Source organism: Pezoporus wallicus, unplaced genomic scaffold (assembly GCF_028554395.1).
Source record: "Pezoporus wallicus isolate ANWC-B61680 ecotype Strahan unplaced genomic scaffold, APGP_CSIRO_Pwel_v1 contig_4264, whole genome shotgun sequence".
Classification (NCBI taxonomy): domain Eukaryota; kingdom Metazoa; phylum Chordata; class Aves; order Psittaciformes; family Psittacidae; genus Pezoporus; species Pezoporus wallicus.
Window position 1 is genome coordinate 336,811 of NW_026637102.1, and position 20,376 is coordinate 357,186.

Genomic DNA, 20,376 nt, shown 5'->3' on the forward strand with positions numbered 1-20,376 from the left:
GGGAGAAGTGGAGAAGGTATATCTGTGCTTCAAGAGCAGCTATGACACAAAATTTATTATTGGCAGCAGAACTAAGTAGTGTCAATGAGCAATCCATCAACAAACTCTCCTGTTTTATTAAAATAATCCTCTGCTCTTCCAATAACTTACTGTATTTCTGTAGTTACAGCTCATCAAGTCATTGCATGTTGGTCCAGGGCTTTGCAATAAGTGATGGGATGTCTCTGTGAGTGGTCAGACTACATTCTGGACCATGCCCACAGCTTGCTTCATGAGCAACAGAAGTACTAGATCCTTAAATTGGTGCTTCAGATTATAACAAACAGGAGAAAAGATAAACCTCACAGGGCTGTAAAGGAAGGATTTTTGTTACTGTTCTTTTTCTTGTGAAAATGGAGAAACATTAGAAGTTTAACTTTTACTAACCTGTGAGTTGCTGCACAGTGGTTTGTGTGCCATACCAGTGTGACAGCATATGGTACAGAAATGCTGTCTAGTGGCATTTCCTCTGTGTGTATATAGTGGTCAAAGGGCAGAGATGTTTGGGGTTCCCTCTTCTGACTCTCAGTCTTATGCATACTTACTCAGGGTGTAACAGGTGAATAAAATGACAGCATGTCTCAGCTGTAAAGGAAAAGTGACGTTGTTCACATCTGTAATGGTAAGCAATGATGCAGCAGCACCTCAAAGTCCCAAATGGCACCCACTCTCCTTTCTGTCTGCAGAAGGAAGATAAGTATAGGAAACTTGATTTCATCTTTTAAACTTAGAAAGGTCATTTGACTGTTTTGCTGAAACTTAAATTTAAAACATCTGTTCATACAACATAGTGGAAAAAGCTACATCCTTTCTACATGTGAAGTTCAAGAGGACAAAGGCAAATCAAAGTTCCAGAATAATTCTCGGAGAGCTGTGTGGCTACAGATGTTTTTCTGAAGATATGTGGAGGCAGTCCCATTGAGTTCATGGGCTTAAAAGAAGTAAAGCTGTATAAATATGCAAGTTTTACCATGACCTCACTAAACAAGAATAGGTAATGGTTTTGATCACCAAGCACACTGGAAACCTAAACAAACCACTTGGCCAACATCTCCTTTGGCTTTTCAGCATCCTGGATGATTAAGCTGCACATTCTAGAAAAGTAGTTTGAGTTGCAGGACATGCAGCTTCACAGTGTAAATGGGCTTCAGCAGCATCAATGATTCTCATGTTTGGGTTTAATGTTGGTCAGTTCACAGCACAGCATCAGTACTGACGGAAAATGTCGCTTTTAACTTCTCAGCAATAGCTTTTCTTTAAGTTTCTTAATGGAATATTTTGCCTATTTAAATATTAGAGGGACTTTTGAAATGGGTGTTTCTCATTTGGTGGATTAGTCCAGCTGCAAATTGCTAGCTTTTCACAGGACCTTAATTTATAGATGGTTTCCCCTTAACATTAACTTCTCAGTTATTCACTTGCCATTGTGCCCTTCCTTTTATATTAAATTATGAGGAACACCGACGTTGAAGTTTAATGTAAGTAAAACCTGCTGTCATGGTATTTAGGCTGTAGTTGTGCTGGTCTTCAGGGTTTTAACATGATTTTTAATAGACATTAATTTCTTAATTTTATGTATTCTAACTCAGTATTTAATTTTTTTATGAGTTGACTGTACTTTCAGCATAGTTCTGCCAATATAGTGCAGCCTTCATCATCTTTAGTTTCTCAGAACAGTTCTTTGGCTTTCTTGTTCTAAAGATGGTGTTGGCTTTGTGATAATGACAAATACCCATTCATGCTGAAAACAGGTCTTTCTTCAATCTATACTAGCTTTGGGTTTTGTCTCTGCTTGTATGCTCCCCCTGTGCCAAGTATGGTGACCGCTGTGTAATTTTAAGTCAGATGAAAGATTAATAATACATTTTTAAGAGTAGATCTTTTTATGGAAAAGAACTCCAATAAATACACAAAATCAGTTTTCCGTTAAAATGTCTGGTGAAATGCATGAAAATTGAGAACTATAAATTGGATTAGTGTTTTGATTTTCAAAATGAGCAAGATGGTGGATTGAATCTTCAACACTGGGACAATTTTCAGACTAGTGCATGGGTCCAGACACAGGCTGGATGGAATATTTTAAAAGGCAAGTGAGAATCACCCAGTTTCTGATGGGAACAAGTGGGAGCTGGGCCCCTCCATGCTTATTTTATTACCTCTTTTGTTTTCAATTTAGAAGGGGAGGATGTGCTAGGCTTTCTAAGAACATGAGTCATATGTAATTGTGCTCTATGTCCTACCCTCTTTTATTCTTCCTGAATAACTTGGAATCTGCTGACAAATTTCAACCAGATTTCACTGAACTTTGCAGAAGTTGAATTGTCTTTGGGGATTTTAAGCTCTTGTTCCAAGTTGTGAGTTTTACTTGTGTGGGGGAGACAGATCCAGGTTAGCTCCTCTGCTGAGGAGCCTGCAGCAGGGTTCTCACCCCCAGGTTAATCCTCATATACCTGATGGCTCAGTAGCTGGGAGGTACCAAGCTTCAGCCAGGCCCTGCTTTCACTGCCTGGTGCCCAGTGGAGGTGGTAGCAGGGTGTGAAAGGGAGCAGGGATTAATGGTGCTGGGGTTGGGTGTGTGGGAGTGTGGGGACGAGATGTCCATAGGAAACCAGGCATCATTCGCTGCTCATGGAACAACTTGTTGTTTTTTCTAAATCTTCCTCGTAGTCCAAAGGCTGCCCAGTTGAGGTAAGTGCGCATGGAGCAAGCACATCAGTAAATGCTACTCATCAGCTTCTAACTGCCCTTCTCTCAATCCTTTCAAAATGCCACCTGAAAAGCTCTTCTCCTTTGTCTCTGCCTCTCGAATGTTCTCCTTTTGCTGCTCTGCAACTGTCAAGCTTTGCATATAGCTATTTATAAAGCCCTAACCACCACCTTATTGATTTAGGATTTTTAGTTTGTGACTCTGTAATTTTATTATTCTGGAAATAATTGTGTGATGTCTTTATGTGTAAAGCTGTGCCATAAAATAAAAAGTGTTTGTTTCTCCTCTCCCCTTTCCTCCCAGTATTATTATTATTCCCCCCCCCCCCGGAATCTTAGGCATGGTGACAAGATTCTGGGACATTGGATTAACTGTTTATGATCAGCATCACATTCAGCCTTCACAATAATGGAATGATAATGTTTCCAGTTAGGGAGTATCATCTTATACTTTGATGGTGCTCATGTTCCTGTGGGTAGTTAGTAACTCTCTGTGAAACAGAAGCTTAACCAAGCCATGATATCAAATGCATGGCTTTCTAGCGATGTAGTATGTTGTTGTACAGACCAGTATTCTCTCATGAATGTAGTCAGTAAAATTACAAATGGCAGGACTGTTTGTACACCTGCTCATACATGTCAAACCATTGCCATCCCTTGGAAAGCACAGAAAGAAACCAGGAAGCACACAGCTGGTTTTAGCACTTCCTGTAAGATGAAGTTAGTAATAATAAGAGCCAGAACTCTAGAACTGCTGAAAATTTTAAGTACTGCAGATGTTCAGGAGTGATTCAGAAAAATTATAATATGAAAACTGTTACAATAAGTTTGAATGTTAACCACATTTCTGAAGTGCCCATATCAAACTGGATCTAACCCGGATTCTCCTCTCAGCTTCAGGATCTCACAGCACATAATTTAATAGGAGAAAGTAGATCAGTGGCCTAAGAAAAAACTAGCATCCTGTGGTCTTGTGACTTCATTACACAGGTAGTCAAGAGCTGGGAGGGGGTGTTAGGGTAAGAAAATATGTATAAACACTGAATGGAGCAGTGAGAGGTGAGAGTTACGATTTGCTAGAAGTACAGAGCAGTACAAGTAACTTGTAAGTTTGGGGGTTTTGGTTTTTGATTTTTTTTCTGCCAGCCAAAACAAAACCAGTTCCATGTCATAGAAACTTCTTGTTCAATCCAAAACTGTTTTATTTTTTCATATTTTTAGTCCTTAAAAATTAATCTAAACATCAAATATGTATTTAAAAAACAAAGACTGCTTAGGAATTTACAGTCTGACAGCTCAGGTTATTTACCGAGGTTGGCACATGGCTGTGGACAATGTATGCTGAGCCGGAGTTTCATTTTTCCTGTCCAAGACATGTGCCTTGATCTTACTCTTCAAGTACCGATAATTTTTTGCATCATCATAAATCAAATAAGATATTTGTCAGAGGTTTACATCTGAAACACTCACAGCATTGAGGCTACAAAATACGAGGAACCAGTGAAGTCTAGGCTGACTGCTTAAGCATTGAAGTAAGTCTTGTATTTTATGTATGTGGCTGTATTTGTAAGTGTTCCTGTTCTTGCCAGGTTTGTACATTAACGAAGGAAGATAACCGGAGAGTGGGGGTGATTCCAAGTGATGAACAGCTCCATGTGTTACCTCTTTACAAAATTTCACAAACAGATGAATTTGGCACTGAGGAGGGACTGGAAGCCAAGATAAAAGCCGGAGCCATACAGGTGCTCACAGCTTTTCCCAGAGAAGTACGAATGTTAGCTGAGCCACTCAGAGCTACAAAGAAAAGGAAACCAGACACAAGGAGGACCCCGACTGAAAAGCAACCATTAATAGATAAAAAATACTCAACACCAGTAAAGCTGAAAACTGAAGCCACAGAAAATCTTGGCAACCCTTTGCATTGTTTAGGTGAGTCATGCCTGTTAAAATTTTGCTAATCTCTTCTGATACTATGTTGCCTCTTACCCATCAGAAGGGAAGGAAAAGCTCCTTAATACTCAGTTTTATAAAATACTTGTAGATTCTGCATTTTAAGGGCTAGTGTACAAGTCATTGCAGTTGCCTCCCATATGAAGACAGGCTGAGAAAGTTGGGGCTGTTCAGCGTGGAGAAGAGAAGGCTGCGTGGAGACCTCATAGCAGCCTTCCAGTATCTGAAGCTGGCCTACAGGGATGCTGGGGAGGGACTCTTCATTAGGGACTGTAGTGACAGGACAAGGGGTAACGGGTTAAAACTTAAACAGGGGAAGTTTAGGTTGGATATAAGGAAGAAATTCTTTACTGTGAGGGTGGTGAGGCACTGGAATGGGTTGCCCAAGGGAAGCTGTGAATGCTCCATCCCTGGCGGTGTTCAAGGGCAGGTTGCACAGAGCCTTGGGTGACATGGTTTAGTGGGAGGTGTCCCTGCCCATGGCAGGGGGGGGTTGGAGCTACATGGTCTTAAGGTCCTTTCCAACCCTATTCTATGACTCTATGATTCTATATTCTCTCTTGGCACAGGAAAAGAAACAAACAGGTGATTGCTCAAAACCAAATTTTTGGTGGTGAGCATGAGTGAAATATTTCCAAGTTCCTTTATTCTAATAACTAATGGCAGTAGGATCATCTTGAAATACTGCTGTAGAAATGTTTATCTAAATAACCAACAAGAATTCTTGTCATTTGAAAGTACAAGAACTGTGTTACTGCCTGTGAAAGACATTGGCTTTCTCAGAACCCGAGTTGATAATTTCCTACCAGTGGCATGGATGCTGCTGCAAAGCAAGGGATTTAAATAAAAACAAAAAAACAAACAAAAAAACCCCAACAAAATTATTAAATAAGACAGTGCTCTTCAAATTGTTCCTTGAAATATCATTAGCAAGGGCCACATAGCTGGAATCTGTCAGCAGCTAGGTAAAAGGAATGCCATGTTTGTTCTGTTACAAGAAAACTATGTCCAGAGTCTTCTGCTACAATACGTGTTTGTGCAACATAGAATTGTGATGTGGCTGAGAATCTGGAGGGCTTCTGATTTATGCTGTTGTAACTGGGGTCAGGTTTTGGACCAGTACTTCAAAGGGCAAAACTAATATATGGGACTTTACAGTAATGAAAAGTAGAAAAGGAGGAGGTGGAGGGAGCCATGGACTTAGACTCTGTGATTAAAGAGGAATAAAAAAGATAAAAAAGTAATTAAAGCAGAGCCGATCTACCTTTTAGGAAGAAAGGAAAACTGGCCAACCTGCTAAGCTTTGGAGTTTTATTTCATGAGAGACAACCAGATATTTATAGTAGACTTAAGGGGAGGAACAGTAGTTAAATGTATTTAGAAGAATGAGGGGGGAGGGATGCTAAACAAACTAAAGGAAACTCATTTGTCACATCCATTTGTAATTCACACCTAGCACCCTGCTTACCTCAGCAGAGGAGTCAGGGCAAACAGTAAACTTTGCAGATAGCAATATGGAATAAGAACAAGAAGAGCAGTTTTATTGACGCACCTAAGAAATGAGACAGACGCTCAATCTACATGCAAATTTGGGAGACACAGTCCAGACTTTGAAACAAACATAAAAGGACTCCTCAGGCTGAGGACAACATCCAGCAGTAACTCCAAAGCAATGATTAATAACTTCCATTGTGCTTGGAGTGGACTGGAAGTCCTGGAAGCGTTAGAGGACTCTGCTTTGGGAAGGAATTATGAAATTGTTTGATCTCACTGGAATGCTGTTTTGAAACACTGAAATAGAGTTAGGAACCACATACCCATACATAACATTGTAGTTACCAACAGGCATGGCTTTGATATCTGAAAACCATGCCTTTAATAAATGGCACAGTATCCAGTGTTTTGCCATAGGCTTTGGGATCACAGAACTTTGTTACTTGAACATGCAAAAATAACAGCTGTGTAGACTTAAATAATCTGTTTGGTCTTGAAGTATTTGCTTAAATAATTTAAAAGGGCTGCTGATAAGAAGTCAAGAGTGAGGAATAAATACTTCTTTGAGAAAGAGTTGTTCATAGATGGAAAAATAAGTATGTGACTAGAAATATTCCATTTCTATTATAAAAGTGCAGGTTTTGCGTGGAAGTTTTGATAGTGAAATCCCTCCAAATAGATGTCAGCACTGTAATCCCCAGGTCTGCCAATGGCACATGTTGCTGTGGTTGGCCATGGGTACACTTTCAAAGAGGCTTCACTAACTGGACAGCAGTGGCAGCAGAAGTTCAAGATTGCAAAGGGCAAGGTGGTGTGATCTGCATAAGTAACTTGAAGCATTTATGCACACTGATTTATGTGTTCAGTCATACAGGATGATGGCTGGGTAAAGACCTCAGCACACCACTGCTGCCCTGCCCCTAACCCACAGTAAAATGCCAGTGTCGGTAAATTCTGGATTTAGAATCCTACAGCATTGTACTTGTACATGTGGTTCAGTTGTTGTTAGAGGGGAGCAGTCATTGATTGGTTCTTTCCATTCCATAGGTATCCTTTTAGTCCTGAGAATGGAAAATTTTAGTATCGCTGGGATCTTTAGGCTTAATATGAAAACAAAATCAAAGAACCTGTAAGACACAGGAGTTGAAACTAGACTTATCCAGTAGTCACTCCTGATGGTAAACTAGAGGCCCTTCTTTTGAAAGGGACCTGACCATCATTTCAGAACCACTGCAGTATTGCCCACTAGGAAGGCCTGGAAGGTGTGAGAGACTCCTCTAACCTGCATGTCTTCACCACATGGAGAACTGGAAATTAGAAAGGGATAAAAGAGGACACTTGTCCTCACAGTACAGATGGGTGAGGTGGACCTTCTGTAGTGCTGAAGGCAGATTAAGTCTTGGTAGAGCATGCATATGGGAAGACTTGGTTTGAATCTCAACTGTGCCAAGTCTTTTTTGGAAATGCTGTGTATTAAATAGGAATGTCTTGTCAGGCATCTTTTGCCAACAGCAAACAGCCCAGCTGTTAATTTTTACCTTTGTGCTAATGCTGAGAGCCTTTGAAATCCTAAATTATTATAAGATACGTATTAAAGATAGAGGCCTTACATGCTTCCTTATATAGTTTCATCATTTAACCACATTACTTTGGTCAAATAAACTTTACAGACAGAAAGATTATTTTTGTCTCCATAAATATTGGCAGTTTTTCTTGGCCTGTACTGGGGAGATGAGCCACCCAAGAGAGGGACACTTCTTAGCTGGCTGCAGCAGAGCAGTGACCACTTCAACCAACAGCTCTCAGTGGAGATGCATCAGTCTCTGAACAGGAGGTGTTCCCAGGAAGCAATGCCACCTTAGCCGAGCCATTACTGATTTCCTTCTACCCATATATTTAAATTAGCTTCTCTTAATCTCTGCTACTTTGCCCCAGTAGTGCTGTAGGTTGTTAAAACTTATTTCTAGAGAACGTAGGTCTCTCTGCAGAGATGACAGAAACTGCACTTCTTAAATGCTGTGTTTCCAGTCTTTTGGAGGAAGGTCTTGGTCTTGGTCTTGGGGGATTCTTAATTAAGAGTTTGATTTCACAGAAGAGGTTTTTTAAAAGTTCATGCAGTTTCCCTATGTCCCTCCGCAATCTCAATATTTGCATACCAACTATTGTGTCCATAATTGATCCCACTTTGCCTTTTTTTGCCTTTCTATTGAAAGAATGTTTTTTTTAATCCATCACTATTTATAAATTATCAGAAGACAGAAGAAAGAATAGTTCTTCTATATTCAGTAAAGCATTTAAACATTCTGGAACAAAGAAGAAACAGTCTTTTATGAGACTATGTAAGAGCTCTCTGTGGGGTGCCAGTGTACCAGCAAAACACATGTAAAGCAATTTCAGGTCATGATGCAAAGCCCAACGAAGTTGATGGAATTCTTTCCCCTTACTCCAGCGGACTCTGGATTGAACCTACACATGATGAGAATGAGTCATTGGAGGAGACTGTTCCACAAACCAGCGCAACTGCAGGGAGCTGTGACCAGAAATTGATTAGGGAGCCAACTTAAATGTATGTCTCCACAAAGATCTGAAATAATTAATATGTGGCAATTAGATGGAAGTCAGCCAAATCACGTGGTGCAGCTTTGTAAGGATGGATTTACCTGGAGTATGTTGCCGTATAGCTGATTTAAGGAAATTTCTGAGTAGTTACTTGCTAATCAACACACAAATCAGTGTAATTCAGTGAGTTTTTGGCTGCAGTGGACAAGATCTATAAACACGCTTTTTCCTGTGATTGCAGTATGGGGTTGAGGCAGCCAAGAATTTGGACTGTTTCACAGGCTTCATTTCAGGCAGACTAAATTTGATCAATTATGTAAAACCTTTTACACTGTGCTTCTTGCAAGCCTGGGCAGTGCTGAAGGCCAGCAGTCAGCTGCTGGGAAGCACTTGTGTTGAATCAGGACTGGGTGGTAATTCCATTTTATCTGTTTATTTGATTCAACCCTGTGTTATTTTATATACCAACAGTCTGACTGGAATAGGTTAAAGGCTTTAATTTAGCAAGGTTATTATGATGTACTTATGCTCATAGAGATATGCCTAAAAAGCTAAAAATAAACATTTTGAAAAATCTGTACTCATCATGTATATCTTTTTTATTAGAAAGCATGTGTCAGAAATATCATAAAAGTTCTATTTTATTAAGTGAGGAAAAGTATTTACACTTTGGTGTGCTTTTTTTTTTTTTTTTTAGGGAACAAAACAGATGCTTTAAAACCTGGAATAAAAATGGAGACTTCCGATCACCTCTATGCCATGAAACATACTTCAAACACTACTAAAAATTGCTCTCTATTAAAACAGTATACGGCTTCCTCCCCTTTCAAGGTGGATAGTTTACATCCTTATTCATCTTTAGCACATAAGCCTGGCCTAACAGCAGTGACTAATATTCAACAAGATTTTTCAGTTCCCTACGGGTATTTTGAATGCAGTAGCAAGCAACCTCACATGACACCTTATGTTAATTGTAAGAACTTTGATGTGTCGGTCAAAGATTATACTGGAATTTTGCTGAATGATAAGATGAATGGTGTGCCACCAATTCTTCCAGAGGTCACTGCTCCAGGCCCTCCAGCCCATAAAGACCCCCTGCCCACTATACTTGAACATCAACCAGACAAACAGAATTGTCAGCTTCATTTAGACAATTCTCCTTCTTCACAGATGGTCAGCTCTTGTGATCTGTCAGCACCGCTAAGCTCTCCAGCAAAGAATGGAGTCAGAAACGAAGCTGACTGTTCCCATGGATGCCCAGTGGAAAAGGGCAGCGCCCATCAGGAACAGATATGTGATTTAAACTGTGTGGACGAAAAGCAGAACAGTGCACTGGGACAACTGGCTGACTCTGAGGAAAAAGCGGAGGAAATGTGGTCAGACAGCGAGCACAATTTTTTGGATGATGACATTGGTGGGGTTGCTGTGGCACCTTCTCATGGTTCTATCTTAATTGAATGTGCAAGACGTGAGCTCCATGCTACAACACCTATTAAAAAACCCAACCGCAATCATCCCACAAGAATTTCATTAGTTTTCTACCAACACAAAAATTTAAATGAGCCAAAACATGGTTTAGCCATGTGGGAAGCAAAGATGGCAGAGAGGGCGAAAGAAAAAGAAAAAGAAGCGGAAAGATTAGGAACGGAGAATACCGAACTAAATTCTAGCAACAGGAAAACAAAGCAAGCAAGTGAAAACAGAGATCTTTTTTATGAAGACAATGAGTTCAACCAAATTCCATCACGCAGAGCATTAACAGTAACTAAGGATAACATAATAACAGTATCTTCATATGCCCTTACACGAGTTGCAGGGCCTTACAACCATTGGGCATAGGTTTTAGTCTCAAATGCCCCCTCTTGGTGCAGTGTTACACGGAGTTTCTTTAAGGTGCTGTTAAAGAACAAGCTTCGTGCCGTTTACTATCTGCTCATCTCAACCATTTTAAGGCTGAGGTAAAAAAAAAGAAGGAGGGTATTTCTTCTTAAACTGTGACTAATATTTGGTGGTGCTCAAGCACATTTTAAGCAAAAAAAAAAAATTAAAAAAATTGTATAGTTTTAATACACTCTAAAAAAGATTTTGTTTAGGTTGTTAACCTTGATTGAATCATTCAGTTTATTACCTTTAGGAATTTATATTTTGGTGCTTTAAATCAAGTCTGTTTACTACAAAAATCATTTATAGGGATTTTAACAGGTTCACATTTTATGGTGTTAAATCAAGTTATACAGTAATAGCTCTACACAGCTCTTGGTGCTTAACCACATCAAACAGTTAAACATAAATAAGCTGAATTATTACTTCATGGTGCCATTGCTTTAACAACTTCTACCCATTGCTTTATAGTCCAAATTGCAGATAAATCTTTTAGAAAACCAATGAGTTTTTTCTCTGGATTTGTCATTATGTATGAAATGAAGTTATTGGTAATGATGGCTGGAAGTTGTTTTTAAGCTGTAAATATATATTTTAAAAGCACTTTCTATTTTTAAAATTAACTTGAAATAGTATAGTATAAGGATCATATTGTCTAAGGTTTGTGCATACTCTACAGAAGAAATAATTTTATTCTTGCTGTGTAGAGTTCCATATTGTTACAGTTGCAGTATGTATGCTAATAGCATATGTGATTGTTTTTAGACTTGCCCTTTTTCATGGAAGTTTTTATGTTGCATATAAACAGTTACAAAATACAGAACCATTCTTTTCAAGAGAGTGTATAAACATGAAATTAGGAAATGTCTTGTCAGTATGCGTGTTGCTATTGGGAGCTATGAATATTATTTGGGGTTTTAAAGGCAGTGTTTGTTATGATTTCTTTGAGCAATAAGTGCATAAGTCTCGTTTGTTTGGAGCATTATAAGTTAACACAACAACCAAATGTTCCTAATGCCTCAGGGGTAGGATTGTTTTGGGATAAAAAGAAATATACCCCCTAGAGTTGCCTTATTCTATTCTGGGAAAAAATAATTTGGGGAAAATGCAAAGGAAATTTTGGAAAAGTATGAAATTTATAACAGCAGCAAATTTTTCATTAAGAATAACTTATCTGTAATATTCACCAGCTTTCTGTGTTTTTTTTTTTTTACAAAAATGTTTTGTAAATTTTTTAAGTGATTTCTACATTTCATGTAGAAAGGGTTGTCTTCTTCCTTCCAAACATACGAAATTTATGTTCTCAAAAAAGTGACATATCATGAAATGAGTAGTTTGCTAAACCAGAGGAAAAACAGACACTCCATTGCTTTTAAATACTGTAGCATCCCACTCTTCTTTCTGATTTTCCTCTCCTATGTATTTCTTTTTTAAACTTATTTATTTAAACAAATTACCAAATGGCAATGTTAGCTTAGGACCAACCTCATCCTACAACTTCTTCCATGAGAACAGCTCTGCATAGCCATACCTGCCCCATCAGAGCCAGGAGGACTGCTCAAGCCAGGACTCCTCTCGTGACTGAGAGCTGCAGGATCAGGCCCAGAGATGAAGCTGTACCTTAATTCTGCCTTGGAGTCCTCCCTGGCTGGGTAGCCTGTAGGTGTAATGAGATCAGAAGTTTTCCAGTGCGAAAATATAGTAATAATATACTTGATAATATTACAATGTAGTGGTGCTGTAACTGAGGAATATAAACTATCTAGATCTGCTTTATTTAAAACCTAGACAAGGTGCTTTTTCCTTGAAAGCTGAACTGTAAGCACTATGTTTACAGTTTTGGTACAAAAAGTACGTAAATTGTATTTTTAACACATAGTGCCAGTTAGGACTTTGGTGCTACAAATACTTAAATGTGGCTGTTGATGAATGAGACTGTTCTCCTGTATAGACATAGACACACGTATTGTGTTGGCAGGAGCAAGGTCTGAAGTAGCAATCACTATGTAATGACCTTGGGTTCAATTCTACAGATGCCTGTCAAAATTAACAAAAATGCTGGTGTCAGAGGGTGGACAAGTTGAACCCATTCTTTGTATCTTACCTATTTTAAATAAAATTTGTAAAAACTGGGTATGCTGCAAATTTTAGTTCAAAGCTTAATATGACTTCAAATAGAGGATATGAAGGGATTGTAAATAATAATAAAACAAAACCAATGTTATGCCATCGTTTTGTACCAGCAGTTTTATGCTTATTGACTATGTAATATACAGTATACATCAAATCATCATGGTATTTTGTGTGCCTTAGATTTCCATTTTAAAACTTGTATATTTTTGGTGAGCTGAAGATTAGTAAGAATTCCAGCTGTCCATACAGTAGTACTGTACGTTCTCTAGCTGTTCCATTTTTGTATTTGCTATCTGAAAACCCTTGTTCGACACCACAAGCAATCACTTACAGAAAAGATGAGTTTATTGGTTTCACTGGTAGTGCTGATAGCATTAGTTTCTATGTTGCAAATTAAAAAAAAAAGAAAAGTTATTCAGCGCTCTCATGTGAATAACATTTTTTTTTCACAATACTGGTAAGTTACAGAGCCATCTTTTTACCTTTTGAAATTCTCAGATCATTAAAGCGGATCATTTTGACTTAAATCTTCCACTATAAATGCCCATGCTTAATTTATGTATGACTGGAAACTTTGAGAGAGAAATTTTCCAGTGAAAACCCAGCAGCTTCCCTCAAAGAAGTGAGAAACTGAAAGGTAGATCTGAAAGGATACCACCAAACATAACCCCTGGCAAGTAACTGCTCAAGTGACTGCACCAACAGACTTTCCGTAAATCCATGTTTACCTGTTTTGAAATGGCAACTCTAACAGAGAACAATGTATCTTAACATCTTAGTTAATGCTATTAACTGATAGGTGCTAAAACTTGCAGTTAACTGCTTTATTAAGGTTACTTACATGAGAAAAATATATCATCTATACAATAAAATATAATTCACGGTGCTCTTCCCTTGACTGTCTATCACATAACTACTTTTTCAGCATGTACCTAGCAGGCATGTTAGCTAGCCACTTTCCTGCTGTGGCACACAGCAGGTTGAGATTTGAGAAGCTATATTTTCTACTGCTGTACTACAGTATAGAAAATGCAACTATTTACTGTAACATTTGAGAGTATTTATCTTGTATACAAATTATGTTGTTTTGAGTAAGGTTATAATTTTATAACAGCATTTGTCTCTTAAAATGTGTGAATCTGTGGGTTTAATGCTTTCCTTTTCAGGCCACACAACCACTTGTAATTTGCTCTTTCTCTTTAACAAAGTCCTTCCAGGATGGCCAGATCAGGAGGTGGATCTAAAATTGAGGTAGCTGGTTAGGTCAGACCTGTGTATTTTACTTGGTTTCCAACAGCTGGCAGTATGCTCTGGGTGAAAAAAACAGAAAATGGATTCATGTGTGGGCTGGTGGCGGGGTGTGGTTGTCTTTCAATTGTTTTTCACAGTGCGCTAGCAAAATCCGTTGTGATCCAATATGGGATGCCTCTGACTTCCTAGAAGAAATGTCTCTCATCCGTTTCTCCACTGGGTCCAGTAACAGCACTCCACCCTTCCTCTGGAAGGAAGGAGTAGTGCGTTCTGCAGGAGCTGGTTCTACTTGACTCCCGAGTTCCTGTTGGAGTTACTGCAGTTGTGCCCATTTCGATAGTGAGTTTTACTCATGCAGTTTCTCTGTGCTTACTGCTTGTAACATGCTATTGTATTACCGAAAATAGAAAAAAAAAATCTATACGTATTTTAGTCACAAGATCCAGAAAACTTTTTAAGAACCTGGCTTTCTACCTGTAACAGTTGTATTCAGGTTTATTTTTTTTAAGATCTAAACTAACTTTTACTTAGGAATAACTGCTGTTAAAAATCCTAACCTTACCTATGACAGTACTTCTCTATACTTAGAACAGGAAATAACTGTAGAATTGTAACGAACATTTTATGTTAAGCATGGGTAAATGACAACTTCCGTAGTACTTAAGATTATTTGTAACATACAGCTGTTTGGTTTTTTTTAAAAGACCTTTTTAATATCACTGCAGTATTACACTAAATTTGGTGGGTTAAACTTTCCCGTTTATGTTGCTGCAGCCCCACTGACTGCAATATGCTCATTCATCAAGCTTTCATGTGATTTTCATATTTAACTGGATGGGTAAGAGTTGACCAAAGTCTGTGCCAACTTGGACCCTTGCAGCCCTACCACAATAAACAGGTTTTACAAGGACAGATGGAGAAAGATTTGGAGTAAATGTTGTACTTATGGTTAAACACAGAGGTTATATTGTTTGTAGCATGAGAACTGATTCAAGGTCTGTAGAGAGATGTACTACCTTCACCTCAAGTTTCAGGCATGCAGGCAGGTCTGTTTCATACCTTATGCTCTTCACAGCTTTTTTGGTTTTTCCCTATCTTATAGGTTGTTCAATGACAGATGTTATGGAAGCATTCTAGTAAAACTGCATCTCCATGGGTTTATATTGGAAAATGTGAGGTCAGTCTTGGCCTTTCACTTCCCATGAAATTTCTTGCATGTTAAAATTGGCTCCTTTTATCAAGCAACCATCAGTTTTGTAAACTATTTGTATATACATGATTTTTCTCTTTCCCGCAGAAATCCTGTGATTTCTAGGTTAACAGGAGGAAATATCTGTACCCTCATATAAATGAAAAGCTATAAATCGCATGGCTACTTCCACACTTTTTCTACATTAGCAGCAATTACATTCAGGCAGCGCTGAACAAACTCTGAGGTCTACTGTGGTTGTTAAAATTCCGATTAGGGTCTTTGTGACTTACCTTCCATAAAACTGTGTTTTACTTCTTGTGTGAAAGGTGTCTGCCCAACTGTGACCTGTGATCTGATCTTGAATAACACAATTGGAGGTGAGGAGTAGTCCAATCACATTTGGAAATTCTGGCTTTTTTCTCAGTTTTACCAGTTGTTGATCTGACTTTCAAGAGGAAGCATAGAGGGAATATCTTTCCGTAAAATTAAACTGTGGATAAAGTTGCCATTGATTGTTGTGACACCATGGTACTGCTCTGCCATGTCTGTGTTACAGCATTGTTTCTAACGAGTAAGGATGTGGTGGTGTGTCACACAGCTGTGGATGTATGTACAAGTTCATCTCTTCCCACAGTTCCTCTGGAGGCAGTGATCTCTCCTTTGTTCTCTGTCTGCCTAGACTGGTTTAAGGAGGAAAACAAACCAACAAACAAACCAACAAACAAAAAAAACACCCACAACAAAACCAAACAACAACAACAAAAAACCCACAACAACCAAAAAACAAGAGGAGGGAGAGTTGGTCACCCTTTCTTTAATCTGTGTAGATGACCAACATAGCAAGCACTGTCAACACGTCTGCTGCTCCTTCCCATGATATGGAAAGCTGATGGGATGCACAGCATGAGACAGTCACAGGCAAAGCTGTGAAGGTACAACCAGCTTTTGAGACAGCCTTCTCTGTACACATGCTGTAGTTGCCAGGGTACTTCTTTATGTTGACACTTTTTTTGGTACATTGACTTTAAATTCATAAGCTTTTTTATTTAGTCTGTGACACATTTATGTTCTTTAATCCTAAACAGAGTGGCCAGTGTCAAAAGTCCTGAGGATGTGGCTACTTAGTGGAATAGTACAGAAACTGGCTTCAGGATCTCCTGTAATTACCTGATGTTTAGTCAGAGTTTTCACAAGGTGTCTATATGCTGCTCCATTGTGTTGCTGCAAAATTATAATTGCATAAAGGAGTTTCATACTTGAGGTTTTCTCAAAGACCAAGGATTTCTAATAGTAGTATCTAATCTGGCACTAATAAACATACACATCACTTCTTCTGAAGAGTCGTTGAAAATATATTTTGTGTTTACCTTATTACTTCCCTATTAAAACATTTTTAGTTATTTTAGAGTCAGCAAAACTTTTTAATACTGTCATTTACATGCTTGACTAAATTATGAAAACTTAATTCTAACTAATGCTGTGTTGTCTCCCTGAAGAATATTTAATTTGACTAGTGCTGATTAGTAGATATTACTTTCTATTCTACAAATTACATTCAATAGTACAACTACCTTTCTCACGCCGTGGTCTGTTTATGGATTGTCTGCTATGTCTAGCTATTTTCACAGCCAGCACTCGATCACATTATAACCTACTGCTGAATGCTTTAAATGCTTATAAACTGTTCCAGGAGTTCTTCCTATCCCTCTGCAGATCTGCTTCAGTACTCAGCATTAGCAGTATAGCTGTTGGCCTGCTTGTGAATTCTCCACACACACTGTCACTGCTTTGTATGTAAATCAGCCAGTCTTCATCTCAGGAATATTGTAAGGATTTATTCTCCTGTGACTCTTCCGAAATTCAGTCATCTTTTGTTCTATATATGACAATTCTAGGGGTTGTTCTCTCATAGGGAGCCTAGAATAGTGTAGCTGGATAATTTTTCATTCCAAGAAAGGGGGATAATTCATTATCTGTCACAATCAGTGTGGGTTTTTTTAATCAAAATAAACGTTTCAGTTAATTTTCATATTTCTTGATGCAACTGTTACACTCTGTTCTTAAATCTGTGAATATCTAAACTTTTAAGAGACTTTGTAAGAGTAGAAAACTGCTCACCCCCTGAGAAGGAGAAGTCACCCTCTCTCAGAGTACAAGATTTTTGCTTCTGTTGCTAGCATCTCTGTGGAATGCCCTTTTTTTCTTTGGAGTTACTCTACCAGCTCTCTTTAAATCTTGACATGAGACCCTACAGAGTACAAAAGCAGGAATGTTCCTTTACATCTTCTGGTTTGACCAGTCATAATCTGAGAAACCCAAGTATTGCTTAAGTTAAATGCCCTAACTAACATAGGGCTGTTTGTGGAAAAAGATATTCCTTCTCTGTAGCAGCAAGCAGAATTGATTGAACATGAGCAGAAAATAAGTAAGTAGTCACTGCCTTTTTTTAAAGGGTATAGGGGTGTCAGCATCACTTGTTTTCCTCCTGAGACTTAAAGACTTTAGGATTCTTTTTTCAATTCAGTTCCTAGTTCATCATCCCAACGTTGTTTGCAGTATTTAACCACCTACTTGTAAGTTCAGTTTTCAAATATACAAGATACTTCTCGATGCTGTAACCTTAACTCTTCCCACAACAGCATATTTTTCTCTTCTACTGGACCATTATATATGTAGTATTTCCACCCACATCTATATTTAAGTGCTAGAATCTCCCAACAGTATACTTGCAGTGAATGCAAGCCTGGGGTGCTAAATAACTTAATGTGAAGGTGATGTGCTCTGGCTGGTGTGAGTGATTAACAATGCTGGTTTTAACACTTTGCACACCTTACCAGCTTTCCTCATGAAGTCGTAGGATGCAGGTGTAAACCTCATAAAACTACACATGTAAAAAGAAGGACAGATTCAGCACTTAATCTACAGAGTTGCCAGTTATAGCAGATGAACTGTATTCCAAAGAAGTGCTGTTGCAGTGGAGCAAGGGAACTGCTAGTTTGATGTTCAGTATTGCAGTTGTTGCCACAGAACATTTTAATACTGTTGTAGAAAGTTTTGTGACCTGGTCAGTATTTTACATGTATTATCTGTACCTTTATTATAATGTAATGGAAAAGGGTCTAAGGTTTGGAAGTAATCTACAATAAGAATGAAGGCTCTGAGTCTCATTTATATTACTGTCATTTGCATCACATTAAAAGGATAAAAGGGCCTTAAATGGATGTCAGTTTAGCTTACATCCTTTGAAGTATCCCATTACACTAATAATGGTGTAAACAGTCACAATAATAAATTAAAACCATTACCAAATGACTGATTTGTACAATCATCTGAAATCAATTTCATAATATCACTATTGTGCATATAGTGGCCAATAACATCCAGATTGTTTTTACTTTAGAAATACAGGTTGAAAAGAAACTGGCTTGGTTTTTATCAGTTTTCAAGTATTCACTTCTGTTGGCTGTCCTTCTCCCAAGACTGTCTACAAGAGAATGTGGTAAAAGATTTGTACCTCTAGGTAATGGCCTGGCCAGAAATCTTACAGAATTGTCAATAATACTATTTCTAAGCTTTGGTATTTTATTTTCTAAAATACTTGCTTCCATTTATTGTAACTTCATCCCTTTTACTTGATTGTATAAAATGGGGTTTTGACAATCTACTGAACTCAGTTCTTTTCTGACTTAAGACCCAGCATGGTGTGCAGTATTGTGTGGTGCTTTCACACGGCAGTGAGTTCTGAGACACAAAGCTAAAAGCCAATGTTTTCTGACTGCCCTAACTGGTGCTACTTGACAGTGAAACCGTTGGCACTGCCCTGCATGCTTGAGTCATGCAGAGCCTCCCTTGCTGCCAGTAGAAGCTTTTTGTGAGCATCAAGCCCAGCTACATTGCAGTTATGAAATGCAATGCAATGCAAACTTATTTTTCAAAAAAAGTTTGAGGAAAAGAAAACATAGCTTCATTCTTAAATTTCTAAACTGCAGTGATACTGCAGGGCCTAATTAGAACAGATTCTGTACTGACTTTGTGAATGCCAGTCTGATCCATGCAGCTCAAAAGGCAGTGTCTGAACTTTATGAATCTCTTGTCCTCAAAATGAAAAAATAACTGTATGCAAGAAAAACAAATGTGATATCCCAATACGACTAAAAGAAAGCCAGTTCTATCCATTATAAGCATTCAGACATTTCAGTCCTCAACAATTAGTTGTTCGGTTTGGAAGAGACAGCTCTTCATAATGTGACAGTATCATACCAGGTCTTAAATATTGTTCAGAATTTGCTCATAAGAAAAAACAGTAATAGGTAAGGACACACTGTACTGAAATGCTATGGCTAATGAATTCTTTCCTGCTTTGCAAAACTGAAAGATTTATCAGTATGCCAAAGCAAAAAACAAAGTCAGCATTTTCTTTCTTTCCTTGTTTCTTCTTTTCTTATTCTTTCTTTCTTTGGGATGCATTTGATATTTATTTTCAACTTTGAATTTGAGGTTTTGGATTATTTCCAGTTACCAACCTACTGTTATGTAGATCTGGAACATAAAATTAATTTTTTTAAACAAAAGATGATGTACAAGGAGAAAAAAAGCAGAAAGAAAAAGCACTTCATTATGTCACAGTATTTACAGGAGAAGGTATAAAATTTACTTCTTTTCTCAAATAACATTTGGGCCCTGATTCTTTCCTAGTATAACTGAGCACAGCTTCATGAGGCTTGGTGGAGCTGTGAAGAGTTACGCTAGCTCACAAACTGAACCTTAAAATCTTCTTTGCAGACAAGGGAACCCTTACCAGCAGTACTTGAAGACTTGTGAGTTGTGACTGCATGTTACTTGAAAGATCTAATTAAGCTATGTTTTTTGGTGCAAGCAGTTGTTGTACATGATTTCATGTTTATGTAGCAAGATGCATTGAAATGTTGATACTAGTATTGAAACATACATGTAAAAATTGTTGTTGTGGAAATTGTCTGTTCTGTTCTATTTTTCTTGTGTGTCTCATCTGTTTAGATCGTAAACTTTCTTTTTTTTTATTGTCCTAACTGAATAAGGCTAAATGAATACTGTAATTGAAAATATATTTTAAATCTTGTCATGAGTTTTTAAAAAGACTATTACAAATTGTATCATTCCTGATTACACAGAACTTTGTGGGTGGTTTTAAA

The 20,376-nt window shown here is 38.1% G+C and overlaps 1 protein-coding gene across 6 annotated transcripts in view; it reads left to right on the forward strand.

Annotated features, from left to right (window-relative positions):
* The window catches only part of TET1 (tet methylcytosine dioxygenase 1), an 83,452-nt gene extending 71,728 nt beyond the window's left edge, over positions 1 to 11,724 (forward strand). For 4 of the 6 annotated variants that reach the window (XM_057403259.1, XM_057403258.1, XM_057403261.1 and 1 more), the window contains 2 exons: positions 4,335 to 4,674; positions 9,446 to 11,724. In XM_057403259.1, the coding sequence (XP_057259242.1) occupies positions 4,335 to 4,674; positions 9,446 to 10,587 (1,482 nt within the window). In that variant the 3' untranslated portion in view covers positions 10,588 to 11,724. Of the gene's footprint in view, positions 1 to 4,334; positions 4,675 to 7,236; positions 7,521 to 8,638; positions 8,756 to 9,445 lie in introns of those variants that run through there. The other 2 variants (XM_057403262.1, XM_057403263.1) reach the window with 2 other exon arrangements.
* Positions 11,725 to 20,376: the final 8,652 nt, after the last annotated feature.